This window comes from Triturus cristatus, chromosome 9 (genome assembly GCF_964204655.1).
Source record: "Triturus cristatus chromosome 9, aTriCri1.1, whole genome shotgun sequence".
NCBI lineage: Eukaryota > Metazoa > Chordata > Amphibia > Caudata > Salamandridae > Triturus > Triturus cristatus.
Genome location: NC_140592.1, coordinates 240,022,524 through 240,050,283, shown reverse-complemented (window position 1 = coordinate 240,050,283; position 27,760 = coordinate 240,022,524). Strand labels below are relative to the sequence as shown.

Below are 27,760 nucleotides of genomic sequence, written 5' to 3'. Positions count from 1 at the left end.
AAAAAAAAACAGCAACAAACTACCTACTAAAGCATGTGCAGCAGGTTGGCGACAACCACAATGCAGTGGTTTGAAAGAATGCAATATTTAGGACTTTGGTCTTAAATTGCGATAGAAAGCTAAAGGTAATATTATTACTACATATGTAGCTGAGTCGCATGCACTCGGGGCAACCATACGTACCAGCAAGCACTCAATTAACAACACATAAAGGAGCAATAACACCATGAGAGCAGCAATTTGAACAGTAAGACCCAGAATAATGACTAAAGGAAATAAAGATCAACTGCAGATAGGATTGGGATATTGTGATCGGTCAGGTAATCCCATGCAGGGATTCTACCCATGTATGTTAAGGCAACGATATTAAGCAGCTTAGGCGATGTCCTTTTTCTAGAGGAAGAAAAAAGTTATTTTGCAAAGTTTCAGTTGCAGTGTTATTCTTTATTCTTTGGAGAAAGAGACTTCAGGAGTGTTTCTAGGACCCAAATACCAGAAATCACTACCGACGACAAAACTGATATGGGAATAAAAAAAAGAAAATATGTTGATAACAGCACATGGGTCATGGAGAGTGGTCTAAAGTTAAAAATAGAACTTCAGCAGAAGTAAACAGTGCCATGGATTGAATCAATGAATGAATTGTTGTAGATGTCCAGAGACTTTTGTGAAAAATTAACTTCTTGGGATTTTTATGCTAATGTCCTTATGAATCATTTTTGGTTGCTATTTCTTTTTTTAGAAATGCTTTTACTCATCAACATAAACACAAACACAGTTAATGGACATGGAAAAAATTCACCACATATTAAAAGCAAGTGTGACGTCACATACATTCTCCCAAAGAAAGATGGACGGTGCATTACACAAAAATACAACAGCGCGTAAAACAGTTGTGTAGTGGCATGGCAATTGTCAATTACTGCCTGGTTAGGCTATGCAGACATGTATTTTAAAGTTTTGTGAGAGCTGTTTGATAGTGAAGCACTTAAAATCTATTTCAAAGGCGGGTGCAATTTTTTTCTTCCTTCTTGGCTACCAAGTGAGCGCTTTTTCTTGGGCCACCCAAACCACACCAAATCCTCTGCAACCACCTGGCTACTTTTAGCACGTGCAATTAGTGCCCATGACAAACATGAACAGGAAAATGATGTTATTCACAAGCAGGGCAACCTGATGCACCGTAAGTGTATGGTTACTCTATTCAATAATGAAGGGCTGTTTTGGTTTCAATGGGAAAGTGTCGCTGCCATTACTGCTGCAATACAGATCAAATTCTTTCTTATGGCCGATCATGTGATGCTCAAGGACTCACATTTTGTATGCACTGTTAAATATTGGTAGTTTACACAGTGCTAAGTGAAAGGATCACTCTCCACTCAATCGTGGATGGCAAGGAAGACTTGGAATATAAAGACTCAGAGCATGGCCTCTGTGATGCTATCTGAGTTTTGACAGCACGGCTGTAAAATACACTTATTTAAATAATTTAAAAAGAGTGGGTTTTAGGTGGTCCCCTTTTAACTTTTGTTTTGTTCACCTAGCATCTATCAGCCATTGACTTGAGCCAAATGGAGTATTCATCCCTCGCCTAATGCTACTGGCTGTTTGGGTGTATCATTCCACCTCCACTTGGGTGCTTTCCTTGAACTGTATGAAGGACTTTACAGCTACAGGCCAGTCTGTTCGCTCCTGCTCGTTCCCTACCATCTCACTCTAATGTGCTAATGCTGCATGTTTTAGCATGTTAAACTCAGCTCTATTGGCTTACCCAACGCTTGATACTTCAGCCTGTTTGCAGCAGAGATTAATTTCTTACCTCAATGAAAGTACTGCAGTATAAAATTAAACATCAAAATGTGATACAACGTAATTGATGGGCATGCACTAATTCTACAAGAGTACAGAATGCAAGAGTTGTTGTTGCAGAGTCATGCCTTATGCACTCGACAAAAGTATCCCAACAGAAATCAGTTTCTCATCTATGGAAAGGACATTTCAAGAGAAAAACAGTCTATGGTAAGAATTTAGGCAGGAGCGTGAACAACATCAATTTTGTGGAGATGTCAAAGATATGTATAAAAAAAAAGTACATTTAAGTTTATAGAAATCTGGTTCATATTATAAAGATTCCAGATTAACTACTGTATGTAAATCTGCAAAACAGTTTTATTTCATTGGTACAGGATGCCTTGTTCATGTCTGGACTAAGATGTCGTCCTCGGATAAGTCCTAATGAGAGTCAAATATGTTGCAGGCACATCAAGAGGATGGGATTGCCAATATTCATAATGATACGAGGGATGCAATATTGCATGCTAGTTATGTGCCATCACGAACACGCATGCTGAATGATGGAGAATCGCAAAACCATTGATTAAAATGGCACTGTATGAAAAGAGTAAACCATATGGAATAGTGTGAACTGTACTATGCTGTTGGGATACTTTTGTGTCAAACTCAGAAAGGTCAAAGGATTAGTAGACTACATAGCTAGATCAATAGGTGCACTGAAGAGGCCTAGGCTCTAGATGCTGAGGAGCAGGATGTTAGGATAGAGATAGAGATCAAGAGAAAGAGAGAGAGCGAGAGAACTCAATACGATGTGGATTTTATCTAGCATGGAGTGTAAGCCGTGAATCAATATGAAAAGAAATACCTACACAACCAAGTCCATGGTGTAGAGATCCAATCTACAGTAGAAAGACATACACAAGTGCATTAAACTTCGAAGACACACAGAACCACATTAATGAACAGCAAACACTTCCTGAGTGCAAGAGCGTATAGATTCCAGTTAACTGACGCAAACACACCCACATTTAAACAACGAAAGTAGAACGTTTACATTTTCCTTGTAACGTCTGTCACTCCATAGAGAACAGTCATGTCAGGGTTGTTCTGACTGCAGTCCAGTTTATACACCCTATATCAAGAAATCCCTGCACACGTGTGTGTCTGCAACAGGCCCAGTCAACAAGTACTTACCACCAACTCAACATGGCAAGCTGTTTTCCAAATTGTGCCTTTTATTCTTCTTCTGAGCAATCATATAGCATGAACCTTCTTGCTTCCTTTTCTGAGTGTATGTGTGAATATAAACTTCTTTATTAAAACAGCAGCATCCATCTCAAGTAGTGAGATGAAATTAGGTTAAATATATATCTATACATTTCGTTTTGAAGATGGGATCAATTTAAAATGAATGCCTCTGCTGAGTCTTTCAACATTACCCTGCACATCTTTCTTTTCTATGTGTGGGATGTTCATCCCAAGTACCTGAAAGGATCGCAGTGCTTTTCCAATCATCTGGAAAGTATAAGTTATATGTGACCCTGATCCCATGCTCCATCTTTTTTTGGGCATCTGGTCACCGTTCTGTTGCATTACGTCCCTATGACTACCAGAGAATCTTACACTAACCTGGCGACCAGGCATGGCTGGATGGTCACATAAAGCAGAGGGCCTGAAGGACAACATCTACTAGAGTCACTGTGGTGAATTTTACTACACTTGTTTGCACCCCTTCAGGACATTCTTCCTTTATGTATGTAACATTATTCCCCACACCTGACAAATTAACAGGAAATTCTTTTGAGGAGCAACAAGCTATGGTTTTCTGTTATTGTAATCTTCGTTTTCAAGCAACTTCCATGGAATTGGCAGCAAAGCAACCTTACCATTTGTTACTGCTAACATTTCGGTAAAAACATTGACCAGCTTATTTGGAATTTGGGTCATACTCCGGATCTAATTTTTGCCAAATATATTTCAATTAGCACTGTAGATTGGCATGGTCGGACTGTCAAGACATCATATATACTTTAATGTGCCCATTTCCATTCTGAATGTCAACAAAATTACCAAATTATATTTGAAACAAAATAAAATATGTTATAAAGGATATTCTTTGGCAGTTCATGCATCAATTGGATAATATTGTGTTGGAAAAACCCTGCGCATGGACCGCAGAAATGTACAAAGAAATGTGTCTCCATTCTAGACCATAAACAGGAATTCTTGGGATCAGAATCTATGAGGGAGGCTTGACTATAGGGTGTAGCAGCATGTACAAAAAGTCATCAATTTAAGCAAAAAGGAGGAAAGTGTTGATCTTGCTTGATCTCCAAATGGACAATACTCGTTTAGATCAATACCCCAGGTGCACTGCAAGAGTGAAAGGAACTGCCCTTAGGTGGTTCTCCTCATTTCAATGCAACTGGATATAGAAGTGTCATTTTTACACACTTCAGGTCGCAGGGGTCATGTCTATCTCCTAAAATGCCCAACATGCATCTAAGGTCATTTCTAAACCTTGCCCACTGCTAAATTTTGCTCTTTCAATCACGGAAAAATGGTGCTCATCTTCATAGTAAGATTTGTGGCACCAAAGACCAAAACTGTATTCTCATGTGTGAAAGAGGTAGAATCATCAATGAACTAAATATGGCTTCATTTGAAATGTGGAAAGACCAAGAATTTTCAGTTAAGCATTAATGCTAGCTAGGCTCATGAAATAACTGCAAAATGAACCTCAACCAAAAACCCTTGACGGCGAGATTTCAGTAGCTAAAAAGATGAAAAATCTGAACATATACCATGACAATACTTCATCAATGGATTCCCAAAGGAATCACTTTATTTGTCATGCCTTAGAAGGTTTTAACTTTGGATTTAACTAACTGTAGAGCAATGTTCATCAGAGCACTTTATTTACACATATCTAAAATATGATTTGCTTGGACAGGGGAGTGTAGATCACTTCAGTTCGAAAGAAAGCCTCTACATAAACACGGACTTCGACTTCTCTCAACAAATAACAAATATTTATCGATTTCAAAATGATCAGTAGAAAAATATTCAGATCAGTGAGAAAACTGAAAAGCATCTTGGGAAAGAAAAGGGGATTATATCCTCTTCAACAATGATAAACGAAATTCTGAAGTTTTTGGGTGTCACGTTTTTAGTGCTACTAAAAATGCTAGATATATCTGGGTCTGCCTAAGCTTGACAATTACACTAGAAATGAACAGGATTGATGTGGGAGGCAAAGGCAAAATAAACTTGCCATTAAATTGGACAACGCAGACAAATAAATTTACCATCTGATGCCCACAGCTTAAGCGTTTATCAGCTTATACAGTGACTACAAGTTAGTGCGCAAGGCCTGCTCACTAAAGACATGAACAACAGGTATCACAAAGCATCCTTTCAGCACAAAGAGTCGACCAAGACTCTAAAATTAAAATAAAGGTATCTTGCATCTGCCTGAGCTGTGTATATGCCTCTGGTCTTTTCGAGAATCAAGGAGAAGTCATCATGAATGGGGGGCAGGGCTGAGTAAAGTGTTTCTTCTGTGGATAAAACCAAATGATGCTTGGTGAGCAGGGGAGAAAAGTGAAAGCTGACCATGACCGAGCACTTCCCATGCCACAAATCCAGTTCTTTCCAAGGGCTTCAAGCAATACAGAAGGACCTTTTGTTTGTCCCAATACGTCCAAATAAGGGAAAATGAGCTACAATTTGAGATAAGCCAGAGGCACCAACTGGGAAAATTAAACCATGACATTGAATGCCTTTGGCACCACTACCTCATGTGGAATGGAGAAAGGCTTGAGCCATACTTTCCACAATCAGAATTATCTCTAGGCAGGCCGGTGAGATATCTTTGCAAGCTCTGCAAAGTTCAAGAATCTCTAAAAGTTGAAAGTTCTTACAGCCATGATAATCTCCTTTTTATCTGAGTTTAGCTTGAAATAATAACTACGTATCCATGCCGCATCTTACACAATACATTTTTAAAGGCTATGTCAGAAAACCATCTAAATGCCTTGCAAACAGAAACAGGAATTGTGTATCACCAACATGCACAACAAAGAAAAGGCTAGGACTAAAGATGAGGCCTGACAGATGTGCCAATTCGATACTAAAAAGGCAAGGAGAGAATGTGGGCACATGGGGAAAGAGTGTGAACTTATGTGCAAGGTGGAAGAGACTTATCGGTGTGCTCAGAAAGAAATGAACAGAATAAAGCACAGACTAAACCTGATCTCCGGCAGTCTATTGTACAAGACACCATGGTTGGTGATGTCAAATGAGCACACATGACTATTGAAAACATAGCACTGACCCATTGCCTACAACCACAGGACATAGATCATCCAGGGCCATGACTACAAGTGACTATGAAGGTACCATACCGGAGGATCATCCAGCTTGCAAGCACCTGCAAAGTGCTTCCAAATATGTGTGAACTTGGCTAGAAACATGAATCTTCATATGTTTAGTCATCATAGGGAGATTGCAAGAAGGACAATGTTGGTTCTCCCCATATTTTATAGCGAGAAGGCTCCTGTTGAATCAACCCACATTTTTTTCATAACGGGACAATCACAAATTCTTCCAATGCCTAGAGGGCCAGGACCGAAGCAAAGCAGCAAGCCATACTCTTGCATAACAGAGAAGAAATCATCCCAAACTAGCCTCACTGAAGTCTAAGTTATGCAGCTTTTATACCCTGATAGTCAAAAGAGAGGAGCCAAATAGGAAATTGCTGGTCAAGGGTCACAGTTATTGCCACTATAAAATATTTCTAATGTTCGAAAATGTCAAGTAAAAAAATGTTGCCAAAGCATTACTTAGACCCTCAGAAGGAATTCTAGCATCCGTCTCACTGATCAAGGAATTATTTGACTCTTTTGAGTGCTTCTTTCTGTATATTACCAGCCAGCAGTATTCAACTGATGCACTACTTCTCAAAGATATGATGTTCTCTTTTTTTTTATTTGATAGATCACTGTTAAGAAAACACTGAAAGAGTTTGATCCCTTCCTGAAAGGTAGTATCTTGTTTTGCTCACACACTCCACAGAGGCATAGACTGATAGTGAGGCACAGAACATAATCATATCATCGTTTTCTTTGAATTATGATTTTTAGATTTTTTTCATTGTTGTTTTAATGTAGTATAGTCTATGTGCAGTTCTGAGTAGTTTTTTTTCTTTAACCACAAGGAGATCAAAGTGTAAAAGTACAATACCTTTAATTTGCAGGTAGGAAGACAATCGGTCTTTAAACACTTCTGAAATGATAATATCTGTAGTGTTCTCCATTATCCACAGGTTCTACTGTCCCTGTGATATTCTTGCGGATGACCCGCATTCAAACACCACAGCTCAGGAACACTGTGCTGTATGAGCTGCCGCTCAGAGAAAGGGGAAAACCAGTAGGTTAGCAGGCGTGTAGTAGAGCCGGGCCTGCAAGCAGGTAGAGCATTTGTGCTGGCTACTCAGATGTGTTGGCAATGACAGTAGTCCCTTATCATATCGAGAATGAATCCAAGATACAGAAAGGAATGGTGAGGGCCGAGGATGTACAAATATATTTAATCCTTTATGTGCTTTTACTATATTGGATTGGTCTTGGATACAAATTCAAAATTGTACCATGGCCTTTTTTAAGCAAAATGTCTGGTTTCCATATAGTTAAAAGGTGAGACGATCCAATACATCTCGCTTGCTATATTCTATCTCATTTTCAGACATATATAAATCTGATATAATTAAGACCCAAAGTCGAAAGAAATTAACTACATATCCTGCATTCGTAACAATAATTTAGATTCAATCTTTTTTATTAAAGAAAGAGCATCATAAGATTTCATCAAGAAAATATTTGAGGCGTGAATACAAGATGGAACAATAACACTTCCAAGTCGCAATTTAATTTTCTTGTATGAGAAAATAAAGATTTAACGTTACAACATTTAAGGCTTCATCCACATTCTCTAAGCACATGGGGAGAGTGGTGCAGGGCTTGATGGCGACAACTGCAACCAAAAATCCTTCCTTCACCTCAATGTCCCACTTCTACTAACATACAATTTAGGAAGGCATATCTAGAAGAATCCCCCCTCCAAAAGTAAGTGTTTTAAATTGAACAGACCAGTTAATGGTCAACTAACAACAAAATGTAGGGAACACATACACATAAATTTGAACAGGAATCGGCTGAGGTTGGCTGGACTGCCTGCCATTTTAATCAACTCCAGCAAATTTCAGGCTACATCCGGCTGCGTGAGGACTCTTGTTATCCCATTTGAGATCACTCATCTTTTTAAGGTGCCAGTTTGAAGCTTCAATGCTCACTGCTATGCAGCACTTTATGATAAGCTGAAGCTCATTTCCACAGTTATGTAGCCCATTCAACTACCCCTAAGGGTTAGTAATGGTTTGTTTGCCTTGGCTTTCACGATGCCCTTTCCTAGGTCTTTGGGAACAAAGGACCACAATAATAGTGCCATGCCATTCCCTTTATTTTCTCTGCCCCTATTGGTAATTCTAAAAGCATGCATAAGTTCACTGGGATGGAGGAACGCCCCCAAAAACCTCTGATATAAAGAATTTGCATTACAAAGATGTAATGCTTTGTGCGTGTGGATGCATGGAACCCCAGAAACCTTACCGTAGCAGCCTTTTCAGGGTTTCCATATTATGTTCAAGAGTAGTCATGAATTTAATGGCAGTATTTAAATGCATAGGGTTGCTGTAGATCAGAGTCATGTGTTCGGGTCAGTGTATCAATGGAATTAACTTTGTCACTCAAATTTTGAATATTCCATTCTACAGTGTCCACTCTGGAAGGGTTCAACAGTGTCCACCAAGGAATGGATTGGTGCCACTGAATTCTCCACTGATGTGACCTTATCAGACATAGCATGCCCTGGCTTCCAGGCCCTGCAAGACTGCCAACTGTATTATTTCTTCATTAATACTACCCACCCTTAACAGCGTTTTCAGCTGAAGAGGGCGGCCTAGGCATAAAGAAAATCCTTCGTGTGTCTAGACACCCTGGTCGTATTCTCTTTAGGTGACATCCTGATCCATACAGGATGCAACTGTTATTCTCCTCAAAAAAACTTAATGGATTAGACGTTTGCTGTCCCTGGTCATGGCCATAAGTACTTGGAGCTTGCTCCTGCCAATTGCTTCCCAGACTCATATGTCATGTCATGTCAGTGAGAATTTATAGAGCGCACGTACACCGGGAGGTATCATGGCGCTGGTTTGGCGAAAGTCTGGTCCAAAAGAAGAGTTAGAAAGCCTGTCGGAAAAGCCAGACGTCTGAAGGTGAGAAGAGTGGAGGAGAGACGGATTTCAGAAGGGAGAGTTTTCCAAAACGGGGGGGGGGGGGGGGGGGGGGGGGGCAAGGTAGAGAACCTGGCTCCGCCGGTGCGTTTGAGTCTGAAAGAGGGAGTTGAGAGAAAGTCTTTGCGAGCAGAGCGAAGATGGCGAGTAGGGACAAATTTTTTAATCATGTTATTGACAAATTTCAGGCTGGAACCATTGAGTGATTTAAAGATGAGACAGCCGATTTTGAAAGCACTCCGCTGAGCGACAGGCAACCAGTGAAGATGCTTCAGAATGGGAGTAATATGGTGATGCCTGGGTTGGTGAGTGATTAGACGCGCTGCCTGGTTTTGTATAAGCTGTAACCTTTTAGATAGATGGAGGGGGATGCCAAAGTACAATGAGTTGGCGTAGTCAACATGTGACATGACCATGGCAATGATTACTTGGATGCGAGCGTCTTAGGTGAGGTATTTGCAAATCTTTATTTTCCGGAGTTGGAAGAAACAGGTGGATACCACGGAACTAATCTGGGGCTTCAAAGTGAGGTCTTGGCTGATAATCACCCCCAGGCTTTTGGCTGTGCTGGAGGGAACGGGAGGCTGACCCAGTTCTCCGGGCCAGAAGTGGGGTCCCCAGGGGTTTTTAGCAATACCACCAGTTAGGATGAGTTCAGTTTTGTCCGGATTAAGTTTCAGATGGTTCTTGTTCATCCATGTGCTGATGAGCAGCATGGTGGATTGAAATGCGTGAACCGATTCAGGGGTGTTGCGAATAGGAAAAACCGATTCAGGGGTGTTGCTAATAGGAAAGATGAGTTGGAAATCATCGGCGTAATTGAAGGTGCAAACTTTGCGCTCCTGCAGAGTTCGGACAAGAGGATGAAGTTAGAGGTTAAATAGCAAGGGTGAAAAAGTGGAGCCCTGGGGAACGCCACAAGAGATTTGAACGCTGGGGGCAGTGAACTGAGCCGTGCGGACTGCCTGAGATCAATTTTCCAAAAAAGGAGATGATCCAGCTTAGGGCAGGGCCAGAGATTCCGGCTTCCCTGACACGGTCGACCAAAAGACGGTGGTCGACCGTGTCGAAGGCAGCAGAGAGGTCAAGTAGGACCAAAGCCTGTGGCAAGCCCTTGTCAACCTCACCGCGGATAGTATCCAGAACAGTAAGGATAACCGCTTCGGTGGAATGCGCCAGGCGGAAGCCGGCTTGGTGGGGGTCGAGGAATTCGGATTTCTCCAAGAAATCGGTGAGGCAGCTGCTGACATGGGCTTCCAATACCTTGGCCAGAAAAGGAAGAAGAGAGATAGGGCGATAGTTGGTGAGGATTGCGGGGTATGAGCCAATCTTTTTTAAGAGGGGTATGACAATAGCCTCTTTGAAGACGGCGGGGACGGTGCCTTGAAGTAGGGATTTATTTAAAAGATTAAGAGCGGGGCGTGGGAGTATAGTGAAAATTTCTTTCAAAATGCTGGGGGGGGGGCAGCAGTCAGTGGGCGAGCCAGAGTTGATTTTAGAGAGAAATTTAGCAAAGGTGTGATCCGTTAATAAGGGAAAGTGCGTAAAGGAGCTGGTGTTGGTGCTATGTAGAAGAGAAGGAGACGGGCTTTGGATAGCCGGGATACTTGCTCTAAAGAAAATAAAACCCTCTGTCACCATATTACAGCTCAGTGCCTCACCCTGATATTGTGCTCCATCAACTCCCTGGCACTCAGTAGTAAATGTGGGATCCCAATGATCCATGCTCCATTGTTGCCGCACTGGCATAATCTTTACTTAAAAAGACATGGTCTGAGCATCAGCAAGTGGAAACGCAATTACGTTATTTATCTCCTGGTCCACAGCAGCTCCCAAAAATGCCCGCCTCACGTACCAGACATGCCTCACTACTTCATTCATCCATAAAAAATTCCAGAGTCGCATGGGCTCCAAGTTAAGTATCTAAGGATGGCCTCAAAGAAGAGGCTGCACCAGAGCCCATAAGAAAGCAACCATTATGGGAATCAACAGGCCACTTCTAAAAAAAATGTCATTTAAAGCAGAATACTGAGGGTATGCGACGAAAGCAATAGCGTTTAGGTATAAAATCAATCTGAGGATCAAAATACTTAAAAAATGTAGAATTTTCAAGTCTCATTCTGGTCACCTGACATTGGTCCGTATACAGTATTCAATGTAACTGGAGTAAAAATGATGACAAAGTTCTGATCAGGCCAATAAAAGGTAGCATGACCACCAATAAAATAATCACCTCCAGGTAGAGGACATTATTGAAAACATTTATTATAAGATACACACAAATGATTATTTTTTTGTCCTGAAGAGAGCATGTGTAAAACATCACCAAGCCAAATCAGGTTAGCATCTTAATACAGAACTAGGAAGATAATTTATCCAGCATCTTGTTGAGGAGGTGACTTTTACTCTATTAGTGGAAAACAATACACAATAGTAAGTCGCATTTGCTGTATTGTAGTGATATTTGATCAAACCAGCTTTATCTATTTTTTATATGAGAATTTAGTAAGCAAATTGTAAATTTTTATCTAGCAAGAAATACGAAGATAAACTACACTAGGGAATGATAAATATGTCCATCTAACCTTTAACGATGCAGAAATACATCTTCAAGAGAATAATCATATTGTACTTTCGTTTTCAACAACTGTATGAATTGTGTCCACATTCTCAAAACTATGAAAAAAATATTTAATAGTCATAATCTCACAAGAGAGAAACAAATGAATAAAAATCTGAAGATCCTAATAAAAGTAGAAATCTAGTTCTGTGTGGCCTTTGTAGGCACAAGTCAGGTAGCTTCTCAATATGCAAGAGGATGCATGGGAGAACTGTGACTAAGTCCACATGGGATTTAAAACAAACATTTCGAAGTTCTCATTTTTTTACTCCCAAGGCAATAATGTGATTTTTTTTTAATAGAATTTTACTATGATGTGGAGCTAAATTAAAATGAAGCCTTAAAAGCGGTTTATAAAATGCATTTGACTGATTTATTTATTTAAGCAACTTGTAAAGCGCGCAAATACCCTTGGGTGTCTCGGCGCTGCACACTGAAAGGAAAGGTCATGGAGCGGGTGACTTATTGATTGAAGAGCCAGGTTTTTACTTGTTTCATGAAGGCTAGCAGGGTAGGACTTTTCTTAATATGAAGGGGAAGCGTGTTCCACAATCTGGCAGTAGCTACTGTGAATCTTCTATCGCCCCATGAGGCTTTCTTGGTTCGAGAGACAGTCAGAAAGGTTGGCTGCTGATGAGCGCAAGGGTCTACTGGGCGTGTATGAGCTGAGAGCTTTCTTCAGAAGCTCAGGTCCTGTGTTGTGGGTTGCCTTGTATGCGATGCATAACGCCTTGAATTTGGTTCCGCTTCTTATGGGCAGCCAGTGGAGCTGTCGCACCACCTTGGATATCGGCTTAAACTTGGGGGTGCCTGACAGAATCCTGGCGGCTGCGTTCTGCACCAGTTGTAGCTTACTCAGGACCTTTTCCTGGGCATTGATTAGGAGACCGTTACAGTAGTCAACTTTCGACATTACCAGTGCGCTGATAAGAGTTCTACCAGCTCTAATTGGGAAAAACGGTAGAAGTTTTTTTATCATCCTGAGGACGTAGAAGGATGAGGAGACAACTGCGTTGGCGTGGTGTGTGAAAGACAGCTTGTCGTCAAACATAACACCCAGGTTTCTGACCTTTGTGACGGGGGACAGAGGTGATCCCAGTTTGGCTGGCCACCATGTGGGGGGACCAGCCAAGGGAGAGATTACCAAAGATCATCACCTCCGTCTTGTCTGCGTTTAATTTGAGGCAATTGTTAGCCATCCAAGCACTGATGGCCAACATTCCTTCTTGAAAGCTTGCCGCAAGTGCCCCTCCATCTTTGTGTACTGCTAGCACCATGGGAGATGGGAGATAAAATGTTCTTCAACATCAGTTTTATGATTTTAAGTTTGAAGAAAATAATAAAATGTCTGACTGGTGCCCAATAACCAGAGAATGGTAAAGACCACCCAAGAAATGTGGATCTAAGGTATTGGGTCAATTTTGCATTTGTTCCAAGTTCTAAAGACTCAAATTGTGCTACAATTGAAACACTGTGAAGGCCTAGGTGGACCATATTGGATCGCTCATTAACATTCAATGCTGATCTCTGGTGAAGGGTGTATTAAGGTATATGAATGGTGGCATGTAAACCAGTAACATGGTAATAGGAATGGAGAAACACTAAAAAACACCCTTTCTTGTAACCTAAAAGCACAAATTATTATTCTGCATTTCAGGCAAGTACTAAAAACACATTTGTTCTAGTAGCACAAATGCCTCCTGGATTAAATCTATCCTCCTGCTGGTCAGCTGGTCAACGTCTTTAAATACCCTAAGGCTTTAACTAAATACACAACAAGTAAGTTAAGAAAATAGTGTGTCCAACTTCCACCTTGCGACAATATCTCAACACAGTACTTCAGACTCGCAGCCACATCCACCCAACCATACTCCAACTTGGCAGTAAGGTAAAGCACTACAAGCCCATCATCACACTGCCTCTAGAGCATGTGATATCACATCTGAATCCAAAGGGATGCACTTCCCCTAGAGTATGTGCCAAATCCCACTGCACTAAAGATACACACCCTCTACACTAAAGTATAGGTCTTAGATTCTACCAAGTTCTATTGCGTATAACATAGGTTTGACTATATAGTCGGTTGCACATTGGTACATTATCACACAGAAAGCCACAGGTCTGTTTAAGCCTTTTGGTACAGTGCCTGCACAGTAAGTCACAGGTCCTTCAGGGCTTAATTGTGAATCGACTATAGTATGCAGGGGCCCTCTAGTTCCACTGCCTACCTAGTGCACCATTACATTGCTTCTATGGCATGCCTAAGCCCAACTGGTTTCATCAGCACACAGCCTCTGCAACATTCCCCAGTTCCACTGGCCCTAATGGTACACAGTCTGCACAATATGCCTGTGTTGGTACCTTGCCTGCGCTGAACATCACAACCTTACTAGTGAAGGCAACGTACCTGTGTCTTTACAGAGGCTCTAAGCAACATATGAGCCTATAGAGCTACATAGAATAAAGAAACATGTCCCCCACTTTGAGAAACTGATTGTCACAACTGAACACGTAAGTGTATTGTTCACAAAGTAACAATATCGGCAAAGAGAGCTCAACACACAAATCTGTTTCAACAGACAGTACGTGAATTATGAACACAACACACCACTAGCTAAAATAAACAACAGTTTTGTTGCTTAGGACGTACATGTAGAATCTGTCATAGTATGGCTATTGAGCCCTGATTTCATAATGCGGACGTCAAATACCCTCAAAGGCATGAATAGTTTATAGAAAGAATTACCTCAAAGATTACAAGAATATGGCCCTTTCGGTGACGGAGTGGGAAAGGGATTTGGATTGGTGCCAGAGGGCAGAAGAAACAGTTTATAGAAGCAGAGGGTCACTCAAAAAATGGGAGAAAGTTTGGACACCATGGCGTGTATACAGGGGGTCAATGGAGAGTCATGAATAGACTGCAGGGGCTCGAAATATCGATAGAGGGATGGTCCCCTAGATATCCGTCTTTACCGATTGTGTATTGTTGTCCCCTCCTTCCACTTCCATATGTTCCCACTGAATGGAAGTTAATTTCAACTGTGCATGCTATGATGGATATTATTGTATTGTCTCTTGAGCTTGTCTAATGAAAAGGAGTAAAAAAAACAAAAAGAATATGGCCCTTCATGTTACTGTTCTTTAAAAACATTCTTTCACTTGGATATCTAGTCTATGTAAATATGTTCAGTCAGTTTGCTTTTCTGTTTGGAGAAAGACTAATTATTTTTTTTAAATTAATTTACCTCTTCATTTTACTAGTATACATCTGGATTAATTCTCCGTATCTAATGCTACAAATTGTAAATACTTTAAAGCTGACTTTAAATATCCATTGCAGTGCACCATTTTCTACTTGACTTTGTTTTCTTTTGCAATAGTGTTTTTACCAATCAAAGAATCCAGAAAATCTATACTTCCGCCATACATTAAAAAATTAAGAGATGTATTCTTGCTTCTTTTAACTAATATACTATCAAATAAGCCTAATAATTCAACTGAAAAAAACTTTGCAAACTAGGGTTTATACTCTACCGTTATTTTTAAACATTTTGGGATTAGGATTTTATCATACATGTTTTCACATATATTTTGTGCATATTGTTTTTTTTTTCCCAATTGTTGTTGATAAAGGTTACTGCATTTACATAGCTTTAAAAAATTTCAATAAAATGATTAAAGTTAAAAAGGTACCTAGTACTCGTATAAAATATTTCAGCTATTTAAAATGCTTAACAAAGGTTCTAGGTACAAATTATTTAATCACTTTGAGTTTGGTTACTGCTCACAAAATGGCCTACTTACACATCTAAGGCATCTTTTACTAGAAGACCGTTGGAGCTGGGCTGGCCCATAATAGGCACCAAACATGAGTCTGGCACTTCCATTCTGTAAACAAGCCACATATATAAAGGGGGAACGACCACTGATAATTTAGTTCATAATAAGGGCTCACTAAACGTCCACCGTACGTGTAAGATCAGTGTCACTATAATGTAGGATTTGGGGAGGAGAAGCAATTCAGATTACAGTGGTAACCCCATAATTAAAGTTTTCCAAACAAGGTGATATTGCAACTTTATGTTTTAAAAAGCATCCCTTAATATAAATGCTGAAAAACGTGAACCCTTTCAAACAAAGCACAGCTTTGTAAATCGAGGACCGCACCTAGCAATGATTTTGGAGCACTTTATTAGGAATGCTTTTTAAAAACAAAAGATTTCACAAAACTAAAGTTCTTAAGAACTTCACACAACAATAAATGTGCAGCAGTAACAAACATTTTCTGGAACATGGCATGGTGAAACATTAAAATAAAGGGATGCACCGTCTCATTCCTACCGCTAAGGTAATTGTTCATGGAATCAAGGTGGACCAAGCATTTCAAAAGACATCACTCTGCAACAACATGCTTCTACCCTTCGAGCAGCCTGCAGACCTGTTGGCGCAAACCAGGCACGGACAGTGACAGCATGCATACAAATTAATGGGATTACAAGCATCATATATATCTCCACAGCCACACTGCCCATTGGAAGGATGCATCTTGCAGGTTGAATGGAAACAAATTCTGGTGCAAGCCGGAAGGTAGAGCGATCACAGTAGTAGGCAGAAGTAGGAAAGCATATATGCAAGTGTGTACAATGCAATGGCAGTGAATGCTTCCTCATCAAATGATCCATCATCATTCATACCACATGTGAATGTGCATGTGCTCCTCCTACTTTCACCAGAGCAATGGTAACTAGAGTCTCCAGGCATCTCTCATTCCACTGATAAACAATGGTGAATTCTCGTTGCATACATTTACTTACTGGTTTTTTGCCAACAATGAGTTTTTCGACCTTCTGGACCTGGGATACGTGATCCTCATTGGTTTTGAGCTCTCGTTTCCGAATTCGCTCATAAATTCCAATCAGCGTCTCCCGCGGGATGTCTTCGCCATCGTCAACCCCTGTAGAAAAAGACAGTCGTCATTATCACTGTGTATTCACAGGATTAGGCCTGCAAACATTAGCACATCTCTGCAGTAACAGCTCGGCGAGGATTGGCTGCTCACAAGGACGCAGGCAAGGACGAGCTTTACTCAGCATGTTTGCAATTCCTAGGGCGGAGAGCAGATGCCTCTTACGGATTTTGCTTCACGCTGGTTACCAGCTTACATCACGCACTGAATGAGGAAAACATGTTTACAGCCTACTTTAGAGATGAATCATGGAGAATGCTGATAGGAATAAGAAATGTAAATGTATCACAAACTCGAGGAAGAATGGTCAACAGAATTTTCGCAGATACTCCAAAATTCAGAAACTTTTTTTTTTAATTGTAGAATACAACTACCTTTATAGATAACAGCATTCTCCTTTAATAGAACGGGCAACCAACAGCTTTGACACTGTACGAACACCTCAATCACAATCCTACAGTATTCCACACATACAAATATGCTTTCCACAGCATCAGAATAAGGACGTCAGCTGGCTTGAAGATCATGCAGAGACCACACATTGCCATATAAACAGGGGAGTTAGGACCAGATGTACGACCCTAAATTGCATGCGCAAACGGGCCATATACAATTCCCAAAAAGTGAGTCGCAATTTATTTGCGACTCGCTATTTAGGAATTGCGAGTCGCAATTAGGAAGGGGCTTTCCCTTCCTAATTGCACCCACAAATCAATGTATGAATGTTGGTCCCAAAACACTCACAAATTAACACCCTCTTCAAGAGGGTGGTAATGCAGTCACAATTTGGAAGGGGTCCTGAGGGGACCTCTTACACTTTGTGACTGTCTCTAAAAATATTTTTTAAGGGCAGACAGTGGTCCCAGGGACCACTTCCTAACCTTAAAAAATGAAACAAAAACGTTTCATTTTTTTTTTCAAATGCATCCCATTTTCCGTTAAGGAAAACGGGCTGCATTTAAAAAAAACTGCTTTATTTAAAAGAAGTCCCAGACATGGTAGTCTGCTGAGCCCAGCAGGCCACCATACCTGGGAGGGCCTGTCATTCCCAATGGGCTCGCAAATTGCAAGAGGCTCATTAATATTAATGAGGCTCGCAATTTGCAACCCCATTGGGAATCGCAAACAGTGTTAAACACACTGTTGTACATGGCAAATTGCGACTCGCAAATGAAGCGCAATTTTGCTGGTCGTACATCTGGCCCTTAGTCTATTAAGATCCAACATTTTTCGTACAAGTCAAGCTAACACATCTGCCGTGGAGTCACAGTAATGTGTTTAACATACATGTTTACTAATTTCAACCTTTTGTGGAGAGTAAAAACATTCAGGACCCCTCTGCACGTGTGGCAGACATACACCTTATATCAAGCTCATCGAGGCGGAGGCCTGCATCAGATAGATTTCCCAAATAGGAGTACATGAAAATTGGAAATAAATACAGATTGTTCCTGGGCCTTCTATGTAAAATGTGCACCTGGTTCAAGGCCAATACTGTGGCGCACACAGACCGTTATCCATTCCTTAAATACAGAGGGCTTTAAACAGATCTGCAGTTGGCACAGGGGTAAATACCGTCAAGTGGTAAATCTGATACAGTAATTGCTTATGCTGTAGCTTCCCCGAAACCAATGCTAGCCACACAATACATATGTTCTGGCAGATAAGCAACTATACGCGAAGGGGAAGAAATGAAATGATGTATGTTTCCCTGCACACTATCCACTGGGACCTGTGCATGGGAAGCGCACTCTGGCCCACATGGAGGAAAGGGTAGGGGCCTGATGAGAGAAGTAGACACGGTTCATTTACCTAAGACTATCATGGAAGGCAATGATTTCTAAATCAGTCGATACATTATACATTACCATTTCTACAGGCATATACCTAGCACCAGTAGACCAACATTCATAAATAGAGGACTGCAACCTCAAAACAAATCCACAAAACGTCAACGTGCTTGAAAAAATATCCAATTTGTGCATTGTGGGGGTTTCAGAACTTCGACCAGAGAACAGGTTTGAATGTGTTTAGGAGGTTGTTGTCGAAATGTGGACTAGGATTTGTAAGGAAACTGCTTAATTAATGGTTTAGCTCAGAAACAGAAGTTTAGAGACTGGTCTGAAATTCTGCAGGCTGCTTAGATCCGATTTTGTTTCCTTAAGGACCGGGGTGACAACCAATTTCCAAAGATGAAGGGAGCATGCCTTCTCCAACAGAGGTTAGCAATTTTGGGTAGAACAGGAGAAAAAACGTCCATGCTTTTTTAAGTAGAAATAGAGTACTTCGCTTACGAAGAGAGGTTGGTAGAGAAGACCATTTTCGAGATAGTCTGTTGATCAGGTCCTTCGAAGGATGACCAGATGGAAGAAGTTCTTTCAGGAATAATACAGGTGGGTACAACTTCTGTTGTCTTAAAGCACTCATTGTGGATTAAGTTTATTTTCTGGGCGAAGAAGGTGGTAATATTGCAGAGAATAGTTTGAAAACTTTTTTTTTTCTTTCTATTCTAGAGAATCAAGGATGTATTATTAAATTGCAATGGGATACACAGGACACACACACACACACACACACACACACACACACACACACACACACACTTAGAGATATTCAGTTGTAAATCGAGAAGGAGAAATAACTTTGATTTAGTTTTTACAATGCTCAATTTTTCACAAGCACCCCAGGTAAAACTCATGATGTCGATCCCAATCACAGGTGCTGCATAAATCCAGCCATGTTAGCCAGCCCAGAAATGTCATGTTCAATATGTTTGTATTTACAATTCTTGTCCTGGTTCCTTGAAGACCAAATTCATCTAACTTGTCAAGTCGTAACATGAGTTGTTTAATATAGGTTGGGTGGTTTAGTGTGGGGAAACCATTACACGCAAGATCAGTCTGAAAAGCCACCAGGGATACTACAAATGTAGTAACATGAGTAAATGTCTAAAAGGTTAGCAGAGTGGGGCAGATTTATGGCATGACAAGATAAACGGATGGCTGGGCTGAGTCAGGAATGTCACATATCAGTCTCTTTTTTTAAATGTATGAAGTGAGGAGCCAGCTGCATATGAGGCATGAGACTGCACAAAATGCACATTATGATGAAAATTGTGTAAAACATTTTTAAAAGGTTATTTTAAATACAAAATACAGATTATGTGTATAAAAACATTTTACTGCTACTGACATTTATTTAAAAGACAGGTTGAGTAGTTCTATACGACATGACTGGACCTGTGGTCTAATAAGAATTTGTTGGTTTTTTAAATACTGACTGGGTAGTTTGTTAAAAATATTTTGTATTTGAAAGAGTGAAGCCTGGAATTGGTATAAGCTGCCATTAAGGGTGCTCACCATCACAAATCTGTATTTGATGAATAAAAAGACAGGGTGAAAGAGAAGTAGTTCCCATGCCAGGTAATCTCTAGTACTTCAGAGACCCGTCTTATTCTAAAAATTATACAGAGAACCACATCAATATATGTGTTCCTTCGTGATTTCTTTTTGTTTACTTCCAATATTACAATGTAGGCAATTCTGATTTTAAAGGGATGTGATAATCTGACATTCATACTTGCTGCTGCTCAGAAGTGTCATAATGCATCAGAGATCACAATGTCATCAGCAAAGATTATCAATATATTCCAATGGAGGATATTGAAAAGGTTAAAATGGAGTGATTCAACTCATCTACACTCAGGCTATGAGCTAAAGTACCAATACAAATAGTGTGTGTCTGCTGAACACAGATTCACAGTTGTGGGGTTATCCATGGAGTTTAGTTCATTTAATAGTAATCAAAGTTACAACCTTTATAATCTCCTCAAGGGCAGAAGCATCTCAGGTAACATACAAGTAAGATTATTCATCTACAATGCACACGCCTCCATTTGTTTACAAGAGACCTGCAAAACACACCACATGCACCACAACGTTTTTTTTTTTTAATGCAGGTAGGCGAGAAACGTGGGCCCCCAAATAACACAGGGTGCGGGGGAAGATACAAAGAGAGCATGGGTTGGGGGAAGAGAAAAACAAACCGGAGAGAGAGAGCACATGCAAGATGGTGCTGGGGGCACTAGCACAAGGCCGAGAAAGGAACAACTAGCAGACTGGGAGAGAAGCAGATGGGCAAGACAGAGCATGGAGGAGGGAGGAGAAGCACACTAGGGAGACAGCTGCATGCAAAAAAATTACACTTTTGTGGAGTGCTGAAGGGAAAAAAAAGTAGTTCATTAAAAGTGAGCAATGGAAGAACACAAGTAAATTGACAATACTCTAGGGGAGGGACAGACCCAAGATGCACAAGAGTAGCCATCAAATAAGAAGCAGGCAAATGACAGTAATCATAAAGCCAACCAATGGTAAGCAATGAGCATGAATACAACCATCATCGTGCCACCTCCAGTAGGGGCACCTCATTCATCATCAAGGACAATCTGCAGGCCATCGGCACACATACCTTATCGCCCTACCTATACCCAACCAAGGTCTGCAGCCTTCCTTCCATCACTGAAATAAATGATTCTGTTCACAAATATGTCAGGGAACCAGGGTACTCTGAGCTAACATTGCCTTCATTTTCCGAATCTGTGGCCCAGCACCCGGCTCAGGAAGAAGGTTTGAGCGGCTATCAAAGGAGAATCACAAGCTAGGGGTATTGACACATCAGTTGATCCCCCGCACCGCTAAAAGTCAATCTAGAGACAAACAGCATTTGTTTTCATGGAGGAAGAAGCAGCAGAGTCTTTCGTTGGTAGAGCAGATGAGTGTGTGAGGTGACAGCCACGTTAGGGGAGGGGTAAGCAGGGATTATTAGCTCACAAAGTAGGGTGAGCAGTTTCTTCAAATGTTGCTCTGTGCTATACCATCTTCCTGTTCCTCTCGTTGGCTCATAGTGAGCTGCTGAAGGACTTGGTTACTCCTATCCTTAAAGGTGGTATTTGCAAAAAAGACTTATAATAAGGGCTTTTGAGTACAAGAAGAGTGTTTGTTGGCTTTCAAAAAACAGATTGAAACCTCAAATGAACAAGCATTGGCATAGCCAATAGGTCTCGCTTTTGGGACCTTATAAGTGTTTAGCCATGCAACAGTTGCATAACTAAATACTTATAAGGTCCCAAAAGCGAGACCTATTGGCTATGCCAATGCTTGTTCCTGTTTATTACTGCTCTGTAGTAATGGCGGCGCACGGGTGCCACCATTACTACATAGAAGTAATAAACTGGAGAAAAAAAAACTGGCTCACGGAGGACATCAGTGCGGCCACGTAAGTGATCGTGATCTAGATCAAACATCAAAGCGGCCGCGAAAGTGAGGCGCGCGCCCGCCCGCGCGCATGCACTGTAGCTCTAGGCTATCGTGATAGCACTTTTTTGAGCCCTCACAAAAAGTCCCGCCAGACCAGCGCAAGACCTAAAAATGTAACACAGCAAAACAGCACTTAAGCCTTGTGAGGCTTAGGGTGCTCGAGCACTCTTCATTTTAGCTTTGATGCACTTGTTATACGTTGTTCATCTCCTCCCAAGTAGCTCAGTACTTCTATTTTTCTGGAGTTGTGGCTCAGGGGTAGCAGCAGAAGGGACTGGGCTGAAATGCCAAACTGGAATTTTTGGGCACACACTGTGGGGTATGAGGCATTTTCCACAAACTATTTTAGAGAGAGAGTATTTAATTAAACTACTTAACCACTATGGGGAATGTTACCCACATCGTTCACAAGATACGTTTTAGAGTTAGAACTAGAGAAGCTAACTAGCATCCCATTGAATAAACGACCGCTGCTGCCATAAAGGCGCCAGTGAAGGCATATAACTAATGCAGCTCCATGCTCATAATGAATTAATTTGCAATTCGAAATGCAGCAGGTCTTTACTACGCGACAAAGGGCAATCAGCTCAGGGACAGCATCTTACATAAAATGCAGCACTTCTTTGCATGGTCAATACAGTTAACACACTTTTTTGTCACTGGTGCAACACTTTTGTCTAGATAGATTGGTCTTTGCTATGCATATATTATTGCTATAGTATGCTGTCTACTAAACACAATTGCATGATCATTGTTGCACTGGGTTGGAGACAGGCAATGGTTGCGTTCCATATTGCACAATAGCCCAGGCACAGTGCCTTCCTGAACCCTTTATTGAAACCTCTGTCGCCGATGGCAGGTAAAAGCCAATTCATGTTCAACAAGAGAAATAGAAATGTCTTGAGAATATTATAGTCTCTATGGGCATGCCATGCCTCATATGTTCTGAGGCATTAATGCAGCTGATTCCTGCTCTAATGCCAGGAGGTTGGCAAGTGGGTCCTGGGGCTCAAACTTTTTTCTACTGAAGGGATAGCTTAAAAATCATCGAAGACACAAAGGCACTGCTTTCCTAGAACTCTAATGGACATCTGAAGCCTGCCTCAAGAAAATATCAAAATGGTTGGTGAAGTTGACCTTGCTTTGCTGACTAACCAGGTTTTGTAAACTAAAAGCAGTGCATTTTTAACTGGCTCAATATGCAAGTCACATTTTATTCATCCAGCAGCTAGGGGTCTTTATCTACGCAGGTCGAGGTCTGTTTTTTAGGGCTTCACTTCAAGAGCAGTTTTAAGTCGGGCATCCATGAAAAGAAAAACATGATCTCCCTTATCCAATGTAGCATCATCAACAATAATCAATTAGAAGGGTTATAGAATATCTCTTTGATGATACCGGGTTGGTTTCTAAAACCTACTGTGGCACTGGATGTTAATAGCTCAGATGGAATGGTTCAGTTTGAGCCAAGCAATATTAAAAACAAGCATTGGCAAAATCGATCGCAATGGCCTTGACAGATGGCATTTTGGTTTTGCCAATGTTTTTCGTTTGCCATGGCTTTTGTAAAACTGTTTTGTTGGGAGAGCTACCTCGTCCTTGTTCAGGTGAAAAATAGTTTAAAAGCAAAAATAAAATATAATTTTTGTTCTTCAACAGCATGCGTTGCTATAGTAGCCCCTGGCACTGAGGGGGAATTACTTTGAGTGAGGATGTGCCCCCTGTGAAAGAGCGGATGCCGCTCACAATGAAGGTATCCAATACTACAAGCGAGTGCATCGACGGCAAAGGTGGGTCAAGCTTAACACATGATTACCCAAGATGGGTGCGCGTGATATGTTCAGGGAAGAACTGTTTTCACATGCATTTCTTTTTGTAAATAGCAAAGATCCTTGCCAATGCCCCAAAAACGTTTGTGAATTAAGGTAAGAAAATGTAGCACAAATCACTTAAGTACCGGCAGGTCTAGCACTGGTAAACCAAGAGCAGATCGATAATAGATTTTAAGAATACCAGCAAGGGATGCATTTACTTACACGGAACATAAACTGGAATCATTTACAGTCGGTGATTATCCTGAAAACCTAGAAGAGATCCAGGGCCCTTTGAGGGCCAATTTCCCGCTCTATTATTTTAGCGCCATTCTTCTAACAACAGTCAATTAAGACTAGGAAATGCTATCTATACTTGTACAAGTCAAGTATGCACTGGATCTTAAGAGTAAACTCTGTTGATGTACAAATATGATTTAAAATAAAAATAGGGTGGATTTTTTTTTTTTTTAAACACACACATACAAGTATTTTTGCATTCACATACGATCCCTTAGATGCAGTTGAATTTTTACTTCAATGAGAGTGCTGGGGACCAAATTCAAACAGGCAAAATGATAAAGGCCATTAATAGCAACTGCAAACAAACAATTACAATACCTCTTAAGTTCTTCACGAAGTCCTCCAGCTTCATCTTGCGTTCAGGTTTCACATTTGGACTGTACATGTCCGTGTTCAGGAGGATGATTGCAAAGGCAAGGATGAAGATGGTATCTGGATTTCTGAACTGTCTCACAACACCAGGATTACAGATGCAGTACCGCTGGCTAGAAAACACAAAAACAGAACCGGATGAAAAATAACAATCAGAACACTTCCAATGATACAGTAGAAGAGCTTTTACAAAGATCTACTCCAGAATATAAATAATGCTTGAAATGGGCACACTGGTTCTCCCCGCCTATTGGTTCAGTTGATTCCGGACTAAATTGTTTTCATAAGAATATTATGCAGTAGTCTAAGATACACTCCATTTTAGAAGTCTAGATTCTTTTCAATATGGATGCAATTGTTTTATAACTGCACAACTCCCCCAAAATCCTAAACATTTTTTTTTGCCAAAATGAAGATCATTTAGGGGTTGCCAAAGGTAGCAGCTGTATCAATGACCGCTGCCGCCCTTGCAACACCTGGCCTGGAAGATGGCAAAACAAAGAAGGTAAACACTTTTGATGGGCACTATTTACTTTCTGTAGCTCACACTGGGACACTCCCTTTCAGGTAGGTGAAATTAATACATTCAGGAGTGCAACACCCACATTAAAATACATAATAAGCTAAATACATTTTACAAAATACATATTTTTATGTTTGACCGGTTTCATTATTGAGAATTTTGTGGGATGCTAGTTCCATACAAGAGAGCATTAAAACAACACATTAACAAAAATAAGCAGTAAATCAAGCAGCTAATATAAATAATCCATGTAAATAAATGCATGTGAACATGATAGCTATTGTATTTTTTTAAATCTCTTTTACTGAACCTCACTATGTTTTTTCAATCAATTTTCACTAAGAGGTCGACACTAGGCTTCGGTGATCAATTATTGTGACGTCATCAGGATCATGCCATGTAGAATCACTCAAATTTAGCGTCAAATATCAGATGTCACTTTCTGTGATTTCACAGAGGTCAAAAGGTGTGTGATGTCACTTCTGCTATCCCTGCCACTTTGGTGAATTGGCATCCTTGTTGCCCAGTCATCAAGTAGCAAGGGTCCATTTATTTTTTATACCGTACACTTCAACAATACTGCACATAAGGTGTAGTCACTCCCTTGCAGGCGTCCTTGAGCTAATAGAATCTGCAACCGTGGAATAGAAGAATCACCATAGTAGAGTAGAATACTCCCAATTTAATCAATGGTTTTTGCAAAGAAGAGGAATACCAAGTGCCAGAGTCATTGCCAAAGAAACAAGCATTAGAAATGCAATAGGTCTCGCATTTGCTTAAGTTAGCGCTATTGGCGTTGTAAATGGCGTTGTAAATGACAATGTCTTATCACATACAAACATTTGAAATTAAAGACCATGGCGATTAACCCTTCGCTGTCAAGCTCTTCCCAAAGTGCAACGTTTAAAACTTGGCCTACTTGGGAACATTGTCTGTTACAGGGTAAAAACCACCTCGATGGCCCAGTGGGTTCGTGTGCCTGCTACAGAGGTGTGTTTGTAATTTGAAGAACACAGGGCACAATCCTGACAATTTACTCTGCCTTTCTTCTTTCCCAGTAAATAAAAGGAGTTCCACTGAGCTGGTAAAATGGCATGATAAAGTGTTTGTGGGGGTCCCTCAGAGCTCTCCCAAAGAGGCTACTGGTATCCAAAATGTCCACTCTGAGCGAGCACGTGTAAAGGGTTTAAAGGACCCCGTGCAGCGTCACCACAGGAACATGACAACAGAACAGAAATAAATGCAGGTCCAGATGAGGGGAAACTGAAATCTTGACGTTTCGTGCTTATCGTTTTATTGCACTTTGCTGTAGTACACAGTAAATAGTTGCCGCAAACGTCTAAAGGTTTAAGTTGCTGTCAGATAGCCAACAAAGAAAAGGCTGTCGCCTAAAGTCCTGGGGTGGCGATCGGCGGCTGATTAAATATGAACCCATCGATGGATTAAAACGACATTTTATAAATATCTGTTCTAATATTATGCGATCAGCTGGGAGCCCAGGAAGCGAGCAGAGACGCGCTTGTAACTATGAAAATAACCCAAAACGGGCTAGGGGGTGTTTAACTTTGCCCCCTTCCCCACGCTAAGGAAGCCGTGTACAAGAATTTAGCAAGGGGAGGCTGGGCACCGGGTCCGGATAATATACACACCATGCAAAACAGAGTCCAAGAAGTGACAAACAACCCCCTTCACCCCCTCTGACTCTCCCCCCCCACTCCTCTGACTCTTCCACCCCCTCACTCCTCTGACTCTCCCCCCCTCCTGCAGAAGGAGCCCATTCTTCTACATGCTGCAGTAAACAAGTTGCAGCGCCCTTCGGTGGTCAGCTTCGGGCACTGCAGCCTGCATTGGAGAAAAACAACTTTCATTGGCAATGATAGTATAGCGAGGAACTGACGACCCCAGGTCAAAGGAAGGCAGGGATGTGGGACGGGGAGCGAGTGCTGCAGCAGGGGTCACTTAAGTGCTGGAAACTAGACACTCTACTAAACAAGCATTTGCAATGCAATAGGTCTCGCATTTATAAGAGTTTGAGCTATTGGCATTGTAAAATTACAATGCCTTTTATTTATGTTTTGGTTTTAAAACAAATAAAAGGCATTGTCATTTACAATGCCAGTAGCGTAAACTCGCATAAAAGCAGTGTGTGGAGTGCAGCAGTGTGCGGCGTGCAGCAGTGTGCGGCGTGCAGCAGTGTCGTGCAGCAGGCAGCAGTGAGTAATGCAGCAGTGTGCAGCAGTGTGCAGCAGTGTGTGGCGTGCAGCAGTGTTTTGTGTAGCATTGTGCGGCGTGCAGCAGTGTGTGGCGTGCAGCAGTGTGCGGCGTGCAGCAGTGTGCGGCGTGCAGCAGTGTGTGGCGTGCAGCAGTGTGCGGCGTGCAGCAGTGTGCGGCGTGCAGCGAGGCGTGCAGCAGTGTGTGGCGTGCAGCAGTGCGTGGCGTGCAGCAGTGTGCGGCGTGCAGCAGTGTGCGGCGTGCAGCAGTGTCGTGCAGCATGCAGCAATGTGCAGCAGTGTGTGGCGTGCAGCAGTGTTTCGTGCAGCAGTGTGCGGCGTGCAGCAGTGTGTGGCGTGCAGCGACATGCAGCAGTGTGTGGCGTGCAGCAGTGTGCGGCGTGCAGCAGTGTGCGGCGTGCAGCAGTGTGCGGCGTGCAGCAGTGTGAGGCGTGCAGCAGTGTGAGGCGTGCAGCAGTGTGTGGCGTGCAGCAGTGT

At 41.4% G+C, this 27,760-nt stretch overlaps 1 protein-coding gene across 24 annotated transcripts in view; it reads right to left on the bottom strand.

The window, feature by feature from the left end:
* IQSEC1 (IQ motif and Sec7 domain ArfGEF 1) overlaps positions 1-27,760 on the bottom strand; it is a 787,671-nt gene that overhangs the window by 38,111 nt on the left and 721,800 nt on the right. For 21 of the 24 annotated variants that reach the window (XM_085624821.1, XM_085624830.1, XM_085624822.1 and 18 more), the window contains 3 exons: positions 24,476-24,642; positions 16,580-16,719; positions 2,664-2,693 (listed from right to left, as the gene is read on the bottom strand). In XM_085624821.1, the coding sequence (XP_085480947.1) occupies positions 2,664-2,693; positions 16,580-16,719; positions 24,476-24,642 (337 nt within the window). The remainder of the gene's footprint in view (positions 1-2,663; positions 2,694-16,579; positions 16,720-24,475; positions 24,643-27,760) is intronic. The other 3 variants (XM_085624819.1, XM_085624820.1, XM_085624836.1) reach the window with 1 other exon arrangement.